Below are 15,275 nucleotides of genomic sequence, written 5' to 3' on the forward strand. Positions count from 1 at the left end.
ACATACTATCGATGTATGATAATGTACCAATAACTCTTTTATTGGTACATTATACAATACATTACATCAACTATAAAATATATTTATAGTTGATGCTGTACACACTGCCGACAAGAATTACTTTCTCTCCACTAATTATTATTATTTGTCGCAGCAATAAGAGCTATCAATAGAAAACTCGCTTAGCAATGCTCGCCTGGCGGTCAAAATACTCGTGCAGTTTGCGCAGGGATTTTTAACGTATGACGGGGATTACTTTCTCATCCTACTCGCACACTCGCTCATAGCCCAGCGACAACACTATCTCAACTACAAACTCGCATCTCGTTGCTCGCCAAGAGCTCATTTCTAGTTGCTCAATTTTTTTATCGCTTATCATCGGTGTGACTACTGCCTTAGTAAGCAACAACTTAAGACTACTTGAACAAACATTAACTTGATATTCGTATGACAAATAACATTATCGTACTTTTGCGTGACTGCGTAACCGTTTCAACGTTATTTTACTTGGAAAAGTTGGCATTAACATTGTGCTTAATTTAAACCGGTGTAATATTGCAATAATAAAAAGGCGGGAATGGCGTGTTGAAAAAGGGTAAAAAAAGGGCTGGCAGAAGTGTTTTGTTGGCAGTCATTAGGGTTAATTTGGCCACACGAAAAATGGCTTGACCTGAAAGCTTTTAAGAGCTTCCCACAAAAAAACAACTTTTATGGCTACTTTGACGTGAAGGTGAATACATTTATTATGTCCCAGTGTTAGGTTCTCCTAACACTGGGACATAATAAATGACAATGTTCGTACGAGTATATCTTCATGGTTTCTACCATAAAGATATACTCGTACGAACATTGTTTGTTTAACGTTTCTGATATGAATCGCTAAAGCCCTTTTGGCGTCCGTGCCACGTACCTATAACGTATAAAAAGTCCGTGATAACCTAATGGTTAAAATATCCACCTCATATTAGGGAGGTCAGGAGTTCCTTTAACTTTTCAAAGTTATGTGGATTTGAGCAATTAAATATCACTTGCTTTAATGGTGAAGGAAAACATCATGAGTTGAGAAGGAAAGATTCATCATTGCTTTTATTAAACATGACTGTTCTCAAACGCAAGCCTATCTCGCAATAAAGAACAACCTCAATAGCTCAACGGTTATAAGAGCGGACTGAAATCTTGAAGGTCGGCGGTTCAAACCCCGTAACCGTTGCATTATTGTCGTAACCCACTCCTAGCACTAGCTTTACGCTTAGTTGGAGGGGAAAGGGGAATGTTAGTCATGATTAAAATGGCTAATATTCTTTTTATAAAAAAAAAGAACCTCCTTTTTGGAAGTCGGATAAAAAAGGGGCACGGTCCCTCGTAGAAGAGGGAGAAAGAGCTAACGTACCACCTTCATGAGTAAATAATATGAGAATATAATATTATTCTCTTATTGTTTGGTTGAAAAGGGTGGCCAAACGTTTTGTTGGTAGTCATTATGGTTAATTTGAGCTTCGTGAAAAATGGCGTGACCTAAAACCTATATACCTAAATGCTTTTCATACAAAACAACTTTTCTTCTCAACGGAAAACTAAGGGTGTTCTTTCATACTGCTTGTTAATATTTTCTAGTAATAGTAGGCAGGTAGCTTTACGGAGCTTGGAGCATTTTTAACCGACTTCCAAAAAAGAAGGAGGTTCTCAATTCATCGGAATCTTTTTTTTTATGTATGTTCCCCGATAACTCAAAGACCCCTGGACCGATTTGGAAATATTTTTTTTTGAAAGGGTATACTGTGCAGGTGGTCCCATATAAATTTGGTGAAGATCTGATGAATATCTTCGGAGATGGAGAACAGAACTCCTCAATGGACAAGAGCAAATTGCTCGCGATCAGTGTAATAGCTTAGTAAACAGTAGGGTTTTAACTGGGCATAGCATATTATAGTACAGTGGGGCCACTAAAAATTGTGAAATAAAAAAATTTCATACCTAGGTACATTACACGTACAATTTTTGTTTAGCTACCTAAACAAAAATTATTTTTTATTACTTTTTAGTGTTTGTGGTTTTTGAAGTCTGTTTTATTTTTCTTTTGAAATTTTTTTTGTCAGTCAAATATTAACAAGGTACCATGTAGTGATACGGTTCTTGTATAGTAATGAGGTAATACCGGGTTATACATGAAAATGTATAACATAAATAATTGAATTATTATAATACAAATTGGTCAGGGATTTCTTTTAGGAATCGCGAACTACATAAATGTTGTGGTAAGGGGGCACAGCACTTAGCAGATGTAAGTTTTAGGTTTCCTTGATTCTATACTAACATTAAATGCAAAGTGTGCTTGTTTGTTGGTCTGTCCTTCAATCACGCCGCAATTGAGCAACGCATCGACTTGATTTTTATATAGATATACTTAGTTTATCCCGCGAAATAAAAAGATTCCCACGGGATTGTTAAAAACCTAAATCCACGCGGACAAAGTCACGGGCATCACCTAGTCCATATAAATGACAGATATACCTACATCAATTACACATCGTGTTAGTTAATATGAAAGCTATAAGTGCTATAACTTATATATAATAGAGTATTAACTACTTATACCCTATAAGTAGTTAATACTCTATTCCGTGGCTAATAGGTACTCTCTCACCATTTCGTATTGGCTAAAATACACAGTTGCAGCATAAATACGATAAATCAGCCAATCACAGCAATTGAGATTATTACCATGATTATTGTCACATCTTCAGTGCTAAGAGAGCTGCATTTTTTACATAAAAGCTTACAATACTTATTGATTACAATATTACAGGTAAGTATTAAAGGCATACCTTATTTAGAATTCTGTGGATAAATCTGCCTGCATTCTATAGGCAATCGAATGCATTGTACTGGTACGTGTTCTATCTGATGAACATTCAGGCTACGAGTAGGTAGAATTGTAAATGATGTTTGACTGACCGCGGGAACAAGTTTAACAATGAATTGTGTTCGGATCCAGCGAGGTAAGCACATAGCTGGCAGTTATGTACACCGAGAGACAGCGTGAAAATATGAGGAGGTGCTTGATAAAAACTGGAAGTTTGTTCAAAGGCCTAAGATATTTTTTGTACACGCCAATCACACATTAAAATAGATTTAAATGCATGCATCACTATAAACCGTTCCTGAATAACGCGAACTGGATATCGCTGACACTGCGTGGTCGTTCACGCTTTACTTATTACTGGCTGATGCATGATGGATTTAGGTTTTAAAAATCCCGTGGGAGTTTTTTGATTTAACGAGATAAAAGTAGCCTATATTTAATGTCACTCTCTGTTAATGTACGGGGTTTTCAGCCAAGAATTTGTTAGTAGTAGCACAGAGGTGGGATGTTGACGATGTTACACCCCCGTTCGGACACACAGTTTTTGGTCTTGCGCTTGATCTCCCTCCAGTCATTTATCTTATCGTACCTACTATGAGAGTTAGAGAACCAAGAGTGCACATTATGTTAGTGTATTTTAACTGTGATGTCTCCAACATAGTTGGCTAGTCATTGGAATTGGCTGCCATGGCTGTAATTCCACTGAGCACGGGTCTTGTCTCAAAATGAGAAGGGCTTGACCATAGTTTACAATGCTGGCCAAATGCGGATTGGCAGACTTCATACACCATTGAAACTCTCAAGCATGCAGGTTTCTTCATGATGTTTTCCTTTACCATTTAGCAAGTGACATTGCTCAAAATGCACATAAGTTCCCAAAAGTTAGAGTGTTCCCAGGATCGAACCTCCGACTTCTCGAATAGGAGCCGAACGTCTCAACCCCTAAGGTATCACGGTTTAATAATTATGGTAGCGTAGTGCCACCTAACAAATTTTTTAACTTTGTCAAGCATCTTGTAAAAATTTTCCACAACCTCTCACTCCGTAATAAATGGATTCACCGCAATGCATTCGACAGACGGCGTCAATGGATTTATTGTTTGGTCAAAATTTATATGAAATTGTACATTATATCATTCAAAGGAGGAAATTAAGAGAGATAAATCGTGTTATTGTTTGCATTTAATGTCATCGAAAAGCTGTAATCGATTCAGAACCTCGATTAAACAAATATTTTTACGTGCTCAGTATCTTATTTAAGGCCTAGTACCTAAATTTAAAACTGCAATGCAATCCTCCCAAGTGATCGACTAGTCTTTACTGAAATTATTTGGCTACCATGACCGCAATTTAGTCATCTTATGTTTATAAAACTTATTTTTTGTTAATATTGCCTCGCAAGACAAAGTTTTGGTGGTTCCGGACGTACCTCGCCCTCAGAAATTTCGGTTTAATTCTTTTGAATTGCAATTCAACCATAAATACTATATTTTTGAACAAAAACCAGTAAATGCAAAAAGTTCCTAAAACCGAACTTCATAAACAATTTTGCATCACACAAAAACAGCTAAACGCATTTTAACGACTTTCGTTTCACCACTAAGCTGCATGCTGCGAGCCAAAATTAAACTTGTTGTAAAACTCATTTTGCGGTTACACGACCATGTGGGTTTGGACACAACTTAGCGATATGCGGTTATGCGGTTGTGTGGTTGTATGGATTATCTGTAGTGATAAATCGCATTCGCAGCTGGTGTTAATTGTTGCACCACAAAAACCGTGCTGAACGTTTTTTATGAGTACACACAAGTTAGCAGTGTGCACGCAGATAGCCATTATGACGTAAACATCTGATAAGAAAGTTTTTTTTTTTTGAAAATTCTACTCCTGAGGGGGTAAACAGTGGTTTGAAATATGTGTAGTCCACGCGGACGAAGTTGCGGCTATAAGCTAGTGAAAGTTTGGATCTTTGTTCCACTTTTGCACCACAATGACTGTACTGATTTGATTGAAATTAGGAATTGAGGTAGCTTGTATCCTGAATTAACACATAGGCTACATATTATAATGTCCTAGAAAATCAAAAAGTTTACTCACGATTTTTGAAAAACTAAATCCATGCGAATGAAGTCGCGGGCATCATCTAGTTACGTACCTAGGAACGTTAATGACCTCGACATGTACGGTTTGCAAGGAAAATAATTTGCATAGATAACTTTTTTTGAAATTATTTAACTATTACAAAATCTATTAAAAAAATCTTGAAATACAAGTGTAAATTAAAAATTTATAACACCTCCGACCTTGAATTATACCTAAGAACACTCTCGATCAAACCACCTTTCAAACAAAGAACTTAATTTAAAATCGGTTTATTAGTTTAGGAGCTACGATGCCACAGACAGATACACAGATACACACGTCAAACTTATAACATCCCTCTTTTTGGGGGGTTAAAAATATATTGGTAGCTAAGACAATATGACGGAAGACCATTCCTATTCTCAGTTTGATCGTAATGTTTAGACTTTCGACATGACTAGCTGGTAACTATATGACCATCGGGGTTTGGCAAGGTGTATTAAACTGAGCTCTTAGTTAACTCTCCCTTGGTCAGTTAGGAATGCACAATCCTGTTGTTATCGATCATGGTCATCAAAGCATTATGTAACATGTATTGTAGGTACATCTAGATATCATATTGGATTATGCATAGATTTTCTGCTTCAGGGACTGACTCAATTCGGTATGTAGTGGTTATAATATATTCAAAGATTTAGCCCTGGTACAGAGAGCATCAGCTTAAATGCCTTTGGACGATATTCGTTAGTCAGAGTTGATAGAGGAACTTTTTTACATGTCAAGGGTTTTAAAACGTAGGTAACAAAAAAAAATGAAAAGGCCAGAATATCTTTCATTCAAGGAAAACTTGTGTTACAAGCACCGTGGCCTTTCTTCGGATACATACAAGTTTAAGACCTATAAGTTATCTAGTGAAGAAATTCGCTTTTAAAGTTTTTCACACACGAGTATAGAACTGGCTTTAAAATTCAGATAATTTACACAAAAAAATACAAAGTCATGCGTGTACAAAAATTGGTCAAGTGTGAGTCGGATTCGTACACGAAGGGTTCCGTACCTACCATCATACAAGAAATAACTCTTCATATTTTAAGGTTTTTTTTTTATTTTCATGGTAGCCATTATAAAATTTTTACTATAGTTGTTATAGCGGCAATACATATTGTAAATATTTCAACTCTCTGCCTATTACGGTTCACAAGATACAGCCCGCAGACAGACGAACGGACGGATAGACAGATAGTGAAGACTTAGTAATAGGGTCCCGTTGGCACCCTTCTGGTACCTTAAAAACAAAGTGTTGACAACTCACTCGATAATGCTGCCCGTGACCCTCTGCAGGCTGAAGTCCTCGAACACTAATCGCACGCGCTCCCTCCCTCGCGCCAGAAAGTCATAATGACATTGCGTGTTGGGAGGGTACGGCGACGGGTACAAAGGGGAGATCAATTTCCCGTTACGGCTCTTATCGGACCTGAATACTTGATCGCAGGATGATGCTGGAACAGGATTAAACTTTATTAACGTTACCTAAGGTAATACCTCTATTCTATATATAAGATTTTGTTTAAGTTTTCAACCATAAGTTTTGTAGTGTAATTCGGAAAGGCTCCTATTTTACTTAATAGTAATACAGATGGATGACCAGTTTTTTAAATGATTCAAGGTATACTTGATAGCTAACCAGATCTGCTTGTATAGCTGAAGACAGAATTTCGCTCGTATGAGTTAAAGCAAAAAATTGCGACAGATATGAAAACTGTATACTATTAACATCCGCGTTAGACAGTCAATTTACCAGAGTTATCTGTTTTCCAAAATGGGCGCTGCGTTGATACTGTCAGTCAGTCATTTCACTAATAGCACCGCATTAGAAGGGTATAAAGAAGAGATCAATCCGGCCCTTATCGCACCTGAATACTTGATCGCAGGACCGCGCTGAAACGGATGGGCGGTTAAAGACGCCGGATTATATTTTATGAGCGTATCCTTAGTGTTATATCGAGTTATGTGGAGGGTAAAATGGGTTAGTGAAAATGACTACCACAAAAAATATGTCAGAAAAAAGGTATAGTCTGTTCAATAACATAGTGTCGGTACACCCGCAATGACAATTTGTGGCACGTGCTAAGCACACAAAAGCGAATGAATCTAAGCGAACAGATTATAACTTGAAGTCCTAAGGTACTGGAATGGTGAATTTTCATTGAAAAGCGCAGTATTGGCAGACCATCCATTAGGATGACATAATATGGCTACATTCAGACGGGCAAGACCGTAGCGTGTGGAAATCCCTACATGAGACCTTAGTATGACCAGCAGTTATGTGAAGGGCGGGCAGGGTCCGAGTTCGATCCTTGGCAGAGGCAATTTGGAATTTTTTATATCGTAGTTTTTGATAGATACTTAATAAATTACCAATAACTTACTTGCAGCGCTAACGGCAGGGCCCATAGCAGATGATGTTTCTCCTGTACTCGATTTCTTATTACTTTCGAGACCTAAAAGCAAATTTTGAATTATTATAGGAACAAGTAATTTAAAAGTTTGCACTGCATCTTTTTCAATCTGCACATAAAAGCGTATAAAATCCGCAATTTTAATTTTGTAAGAATTTCATGTAGACGTACTCTTTCATGTTCAAAATCGATTAAGCGGTTGAGTAGTTACGAGTGGACATAGAAACGGACATGCATACATACAGGTCAAAAACATACCCCCCCCCCTCCCCCCCTCCTTTGAGCTTTGCCGCTGTCGGATAAAAATAAAAAATGGTAGTACATTTGTGTATAAAAGTAAACGAAATTACAAATTTTGAAAAAGAGCTTGATAAAAAATGGTTACCTAAATCAGGAGATATACGGAACCATTATTACAAATTTTCAGCTTTTATACTTCCTTATACTCTATCCACGGAAATAAGTTAGTACATATAAATTTATTTATATAAATAACAATTGTTTATTCAAATAACTTGGTCTAAATTAACTCTTCAGAGGTTGGAGCCTTCTATTAGAAGTAGGAAAACGACTTCTGTGGCAGAAGAAACCGCTCTTCCATAACAATATTACCAGCATTATCATACACACGTGTGTAGTTGTAGTATAGAACGCTCTCTGTTACGTAATCCCATATAGATGATAGAGACAACAAACTCAGTGGGCGTTAACTGTTTTGAGTGGCCATCCAATCACAAACGAAACTAGCTATATTTTCGAATTGAATTTCGAATGTTTTTGAAAAATGTTTGTGATTGGTTGGTAACAGGAAGAGCCCTATACTAACTTCTTTCCGTCGATAGAGTAAGCATAGTACTTTCCTAGTAACAAAGGTAACATTACGGAAAATGCTTACTAAACCTGCGCTAGAGTTATCCTCCATTAGAAATTGGTAACTTGCTTTAAACCCCTGTCCCGGTGTATCGGAGTTCGACGTGAATTGAACCAAAAGGTCTGGTCCCGTTGATAAAATTTCGTAACCTAAAAATTTTATAACATTAGATATACTTTAAAAAATAAGGTACAACGCACACCTACTGAATGGAGTCAGAGTGAACTAGAGTGAGGAAATTCTCGGTTTGATTTTGAATCGACGATAAGTCGAATATTAGTCTATGGTGACGTAAAATTTTAGAAAAATACGGCTATTTTAGGTTTTTAGGGTTGTACCTACAACAACATTTTTTTAGAAATAATTTGAGCGGGACCTAACAAAAAGGTGGATAAACCCAATTATAAACAATAAACAAGACAACCTATTCGAAGGTGGTCGGGGTCCTGAAAATAACTTGCACAGGGATATGAAAAAGGGTTACCTACTAACCTATATCAATATTTACATTTGGAATACGTAAATATTTACTTCACAACAAAACCGGGTATTGCGATTGAATAAGGAGGAAAATTATACAAAAGGTACCTAACATAAACATACTCTGTATTTTGGATTAATATTTGAATTCGCAAATTAATATAAACATCGAATACATATTTATGTAAATAAAAAAAACACGATAAACTTTTCTTTTCACATCATAATAAACGGAAAATGAATAACTTTTATGACAAGATATAACAAAAAAAACTAAGCTGATACGTCAAAATATATAGTACAGTATAGTACGTAGTACAGTTTACTATAGTTATTTTATCTATATTACTAATAAATAAAATTGGAGTGTCTGTCTGTAATTTCGAAATAACTACCTCATATTAAGCTCATATGGTTATTTGAACGATACCATAACTGAATCACACGTTTTTAAAATTTTTGTCTGTCTGTCTGTCTGTCTGTCTGTCTGTCTGTCTGTCTGTCTGTCTGTTTGAAAAGGATAATCTTTGGAACGGCTGAACCGATTTTGACGGGACTTTCACAGGCAAGTAGAGGATTGACCAGGGCGTAAAATAGGCTACTTTTTTAACCGACTTTTAAAAAGGGAGTTGTGTTTTTCTACCTATGTACACCGAAATCTCCGAGATTTCTGAACCGATTTGCGTCATTTCTTTTTTAATCGATAGAAGAACTTTGCGACATTGTTTCATAAAAAATTTGGAGTCGAACTCCTAAATCCTGATGCTGCAGGGGATCTGACCAATCCACGCGGGCGAAGCTGCGGGCATCAGCTAGTATTAAATAAAATAAGAGATAAGCATACGTCCAAAGTGCAGAGTTTGCAAATTCGTCATTCTAGCGCCTTGGGACCCCAAGGTCTATCGTTTTTTCTGATATTATCTGAATTTTCTCACCTACAATTTCATTGCAAAGAATTGCAATGACCGGCGCCGTAGAGATTCGTCCATCAAACACCTTTATAATGTCAGCTCGATTTAGGCAACTGTAAAAAATATTTGGGATTAACTTTGTGAAACCTGTAAAGTAAAATCCGATTTTTCAAAGTACCTAAGTGATTTCATCCGGAAAATCGGGTGTTTAGTAGTAAATATCACCTAAAACGACAAAATTATTGCTATTGGCAAACACGTTGTGTCACGCTCCGTAAATTGAAACAGTAATCAGAATAACCTGAAGTGTGAACAGGTTGGTACCTACCAAATAATCTATTTTTCCTTAACTGATTTAAAATGTAAACCAGTAGATTATAGCTGAAATGTGTAAGAGGTGCCCATAACACCTTATTACTGCAAACTGGCTATGAATTAATAATGTTACAAGTGAAACCTAAATGCAAAAGGTTTAAAGCGCCGTACACATCGCGTCACCAACGCGTGTCTTCGAGGTCTCTGCGATTTATTTATCTTAAGTAAGTTAAGGTCAATTTAAGTAAACCTTAAATAATTTAAATTTATAATTATTGATCCATCCTTATTATTTCTAAATAAAATAAAGATGTAATTCAGTCTTCCGAGCTTCCAATCGAAAGGAAAATGCGAGCGTAAGGATCTTCAGTGAAATGTAAATATGGTAATGTAGTGAGTGTTGAATAAATGATCGCGGGAGAGTGCAAAATAAACAGTTTTTTTTTATTATAGGAGTTTGAAGCTGTAAGCAACATCATTTTAACTGAATCTAGTACAAAAACTTGTGACTAACCTTGACTAAATATTGAATTTTTCACTTAGGTACTTATAAAAGTAAAGTTTTCCTTAACCGAACAAGTTCCCACGGGATTTTGAAAGACCTAAATCCACGCGGGCGAAGTCGCACGCATCGGCTAGTTCTTTCTACGAAATAAACAAAAAGTACCTTTCATCTCCTTTCTGTAAATAAGATTCTTCAAACACTAATTTGATCCTTTCGTGTTTTCTGTAACAAAAGACAAGGATTTATACAAAATGGATTCGTAAAACCTAAACGTTCTGAGTTAAGGTTATACAATATAGGTCAAATAATGAGAGAAGCGAAAAAGCCGCTAGAACCGCAAGGGAGCTGTTGTATACGCAATTACCTACGTAATCTATACTCTATATATGCTACTAATAAATAAAATTGAAGTGCCTGTCTGATTCAACGGGCTGATCTTCGGAATGGCTAAACCTATTTTGACGGGACTTTCACAGACAAGTAGAAGATTACCTAACCAAGGAGTAAAATAGGCTACTTTTTTAACCGACTTTAAAAAATGGAGGAGTTGTGCCTATGCACTAATATCTCTGAGATTGCTGCACCCATTTGCGTAATTTTTTTTAATCGATAGAGAAACTTTGCGATATTGTTCCATAAAAAAATTGGATTCCAACTCCTCAATCCTGATGCTGCAGAGGATCTGACCAATCCACGTGGGCGAAGCTGCGGGGATCATCTAAAATATTGTATCACGTAAGTAGTTGAGAAATTCAAATAATAAAGCAGTCACTATTGAGCAGCTGGTCGTTTTACTACCTGTCATGGTGACAATGGTGGCATACGAATCCACGTTCTTTCGGTGTGATGCCTAAAACCAGCTTTTCCGTTACTGAAAATGCGTGCGACGACAATGTCGAAAGTTGGTAACATTGACTGCATCAAGAAATGCTGATAATACCGCATTTTGATATTGTTGAGATGCTCTACTGTGTTTTTACTGACAAATGGGTATTTTGCATTGTAGGTTTGGCGGTTGTGTGCGGTCACCTTTGTCAAATATAAAACGGAGCAGATTTCTTCCAATATTATGCTGAAAGTCTAATGAAGAGGTTTGATTATAATACAATTAATTAGGGTCCTAAGAATTTTCAACAATTTGATCATTTCGTTTGTCTATAAAAATATACGAGATAAAATTTCTAGTTTGGTATAATTGTAGGAAATAAAAGGCCTCATTGAAAAATATGAACGTCTGGGGCTGGGGGTGGTATTTTTTAAAGTATTTCTATCTAGTATTTGAGTTTCTTTTAACTGTACCTAGTTTAGTAGCTGAAAACTACTAAAATTAGTCTGTATTTCAAATGTTAAGTTGAGAAACAAATCTAATTTACAAATTATTAAGCTCGGCTGATGCATCCAATTTAGCTACCGAGTATAATTCTGACCAAATGTTGTGAATATGTTAATCCGATTGCGATCCTCGTTATGTTTATTTAGATAAATAAATCGTATATTAGGTATATGGATTTGTAAAAACGATATTATAAAAATAACTATTTTACATATTCATAGATTTATTTACCAATACCAATTATTTATTAGCTAACGATTATCGATAGAGGGCAAATTAATATTAAATTACCTATGAATTTATGGAATTATTTGTGCATTATTTAAATTATTATTTTATTTATTTGGGTTACAAACATTAACAAAACAAATATGACACATCTAAACATACTTTGATTGTAACTAGTTCCTAAAAATGCATGCTTATCACCAGTCCTGAGACTTGACTTCTTGCGCGCGAACCAGGTAGGTATCCTATCTACCCACTTTGCTTCCATAAAATTTAATATTTATTATTGTAATAAAATATTATTACAATAATAAATATTGTAGCATGCATAATGTTACAAAAATAAATATTTTATCATATCCTAACAGGCTGAAGTGGCACTGGGCAGGTCATATCTGTCGCAAAACTTAGGGTCAATAAGTCAGAGTGGAGACCACGTACCAGTAAGTGCATAACCTCCAGCCCGCAGAACCAATGACCTGAGAAGGTGACGGGAAGCGGAAGGATGAAGAGATGGAGGACCATATTATTGTTGGTGCACTTTTGAAAAGACTGTCCAGTAGTGGACACATACAGGGTGATAGATCGGCATTGGAATGGGATATTGCGATTACCTACATTGCGCGACTACCCCATCAAAAGAATTTCTTATGTTAACGCAGACATAAAACAAGCTTACCAAAATTATAGCGTCTGTTTTACGCGGTTTATAATAATTAAGCACGCCTGATGCATCCAATTTAGCTACGGGGCATAATTCTAACCAAATGTTATGAACGTGGAAATTAATGTGAGCCTCGCTGCGTTTATTTACATAAATAAACTGAAATCCACGTGCTCTTTGAATTTTTAGTCGCAAAAATGTAATGTGAATGTCAAAGTGTAACCCCATTTACACAAGTGTAAATTAAAAATTTTCAATACCCCCGACAAATCATTTTCAAATAAATAATTATGTATATCTAGGCAACGTCCATCTTGACAGCTTGACATTTGTCAATTGACACTTGAATATTATGAACCTAAGGGTTATCTAACCTTCTTTTCTACGAGAAAACTAGAAAATAGCTGATAACTTTTAAACGGCTGAACCAATTTTTTTGGATTATAGCTAAGAACACTCTCGATCAAGCCACCTTTCAAACAAAAAAAAAGTAAATTAAAATCGGTTCATTCGTTTAGGCGCTACGATGCCACAGACAGATACACAGATACACAGACACACAGATACACAGATACACACGTCAAACTTATAACACCCCTCTTTTTGGGTCGGGGGTTAATAAAAGAAGTGCTAAATTGACGAAACGTGAGAACGTTAATTATACCTACTAAGTAAATGGATTTAATGATAATTCATATGAGCACAAGTATAAGATCTGAGAGCTCTTTTAAAATCTCTGACAAAACCTTTTCATAGGCAAGCTTTTATTTAAGCTATGTACGAGTACCTACTTACTGAAACGAATACTATGTCAAGACACAAGACGGAGTTACATCTGATGGGTGTCTAAGTACTTAGTTCTTATGACCACCTCCCGGGTCCATCATAAGGCCATGGACACCTAATTATATTTGTAAAGATGAATCCAACGAACTCAAACACGACGGAGTTGTGTTGAGAAGTTGAAGAGTTCGTATGTCAACTTTTTGTCTCATAAAATACACATTATGTGTTCCAAATTTCAAATCAATCGGTCTGGGTGACCTAGAAAATTTACTTGCAAGATTTAACCACATACTAACACAGCAAGTTAATTTAAGATTTTAATAAAAAAAAAGAAAGTGTGCCAGTCTGTCTGCTTCATATCACAGTTCAACAACTGAACAGATCTTATTGAAAGGCACAAAAATAACTTTCATCCTCTAGAAAAGATATAAGCTATTTTTATACTGGAAGATAAAAGAGTTCCTTTTTGAAAAACTTAATCCAAGCGGAGGAACTCATGGGAATCATCTAGTTCTGGATCCTGGATTAAGAATTAATATGAAAACTACCCACCTTGCGTTAAAATGATAATTGCAGCGTACATTGCTGGGGTAGCTGGAAGGGTATCGGGGACTGTAGAGCCTGCCATGAGATGGTCTGTCACTCTGCGACGCAAACACGTAGTCACACTGCGTGTCCGTAACCTTCACACCGTCCGTTTCAAAATTACCTAGAAATTTATTAGGTTAAGGTGGATGCGATGGGTCTATCCGCGAAATTCAAATTTAATTTGGTTTTTCGCAATTTGTAAACTTATACGACAAAGTAGGCTTATGGCACTTTAATTGCGCCAATGGCAGTATCATCCTCACAGATTTATATAAAAATCTTTACTTGAAAGGGTCCAGTTTAAGAAATTAGCTCTAGTATCGATTATAACTCACAAATAAGTCGATACTAGAGCAAATTTCTTAAACTATCTGATACCAGAATTCTCTTGAATACTAACTACTTATACCATTAATGATTGTAGAAAGTCAGTACTCACGCCTATCTATAAACCTGTATGTTCCGATGAAACCCGACGCGTTTGATGGTTTCTCTCCACTTTTCAACTCTAATACCATCACTGGTCCATGGGAATATAACGCTGGAGGAGCATCAGCCCTGTTCCCGCAAAGGATCCTGGACCAGGAAGAGTACTCGTTGATCCCGGGCGGCCCAGGACCGTGGACTCCACCTTCTGAGTAGACTTTGATGTAGTCACCTCGCGTGCAACTGTAAAGAAAATATTTACTTTATTCTCGACCTTTATTTATTACTAGCTAATCTGCACGGCTTTGCTCGGATTAAACTAAATAAACCTATAAAATTACATACATACATATATATGTATTATATTAGCCTATATTACTTCTGGATTAATTGTAAATTGAATACATGAAAAGAGCAACCGCCTAGTTTCTTGCTGGTTCTTCTCGGTAGGAACGGCATTCCGAACCAGAAGTATCTTGACGATTCAAAAGCACTTGTAAAGGTTTATTTGAATAAAAATCTATTCTATTCGATTCTAAAGTAGTTTTCTAATTATGAAAAAGTTGTGAAAGAATATTAAAATCAGTTCAGTAGGTAAGCAGTTTGTCGATTACAAACAAACAAATCTTTCCTCTTTATAATATTAGTATTTATTACAGAAGAAACTGACTGACTGTCTATACATTTCATCAACGAACACCACAAATAGCTGGATACGTTTTTTGTGTTAGGTTTTCTCTATTACCTTGAATCTCATTAAGGAA

The 15,275-nt window shown here is 36.1% G+C and overlaps 1 protein-coding gene across 4 annotated transcripts in view; it reads right to left on the reverse strand.

Annotated features, from left to right (window-relative positions):
• The window catches only part of LOC123868798 (suppressor of lurcher protein 1-like), an 82,809-nt gene that overhangs the window by 4,750 nt on the left and 62,784 nt on the right, over nt 1–15,275 (reverse strand). For all 4 annotated transcript variants that reach the window (XM_045911405.1, XM_045911404.1, XM_045911406.1 and 1 more), the window contains 7 exons: nt 14,525–14,754; nt 14,050–14,206; nt 10,649–10,708; nt 9,691–9,779; nt 8,305–8,424; nt 7,375–7,446; nt 6,258–6,444 (listed from right to left, as the gene is read on the reverse strand). In XM_045911405.1, coding sequence (XP_045767361.1) covers nt 6,258–6,444; nt 7,375–7,446; nt 8,305–8,424; nt 9,691–9,779; nt 10,649–10,708; nt 14,050–14,206; nt 14,525–14,754 — 915 coding nt within the window. The remainder of the gene's footprint in view (nt 1–6,257; nt 6,445–7,374; nt 7,447–8,304; nt 8,425–9,690; nt 9,780–10,648; nt 10,709–14,049; nt 14,207–14,524; nt 14,755–15,275) is intronic.

This window comes from Maniola jurtina, chromosome 10 (assembly GCF_905333055.1).
Source record: "Maniola jurtina chromosome 10, ilManJurt1.1, whole genome shotgun sequence".
Lineage (NCBI taxonomy): Eukaryota > Metazoa > Arthropoda > Insecta > Lepidoptera > Nymphalidae > Maniola > Maniola jurtina.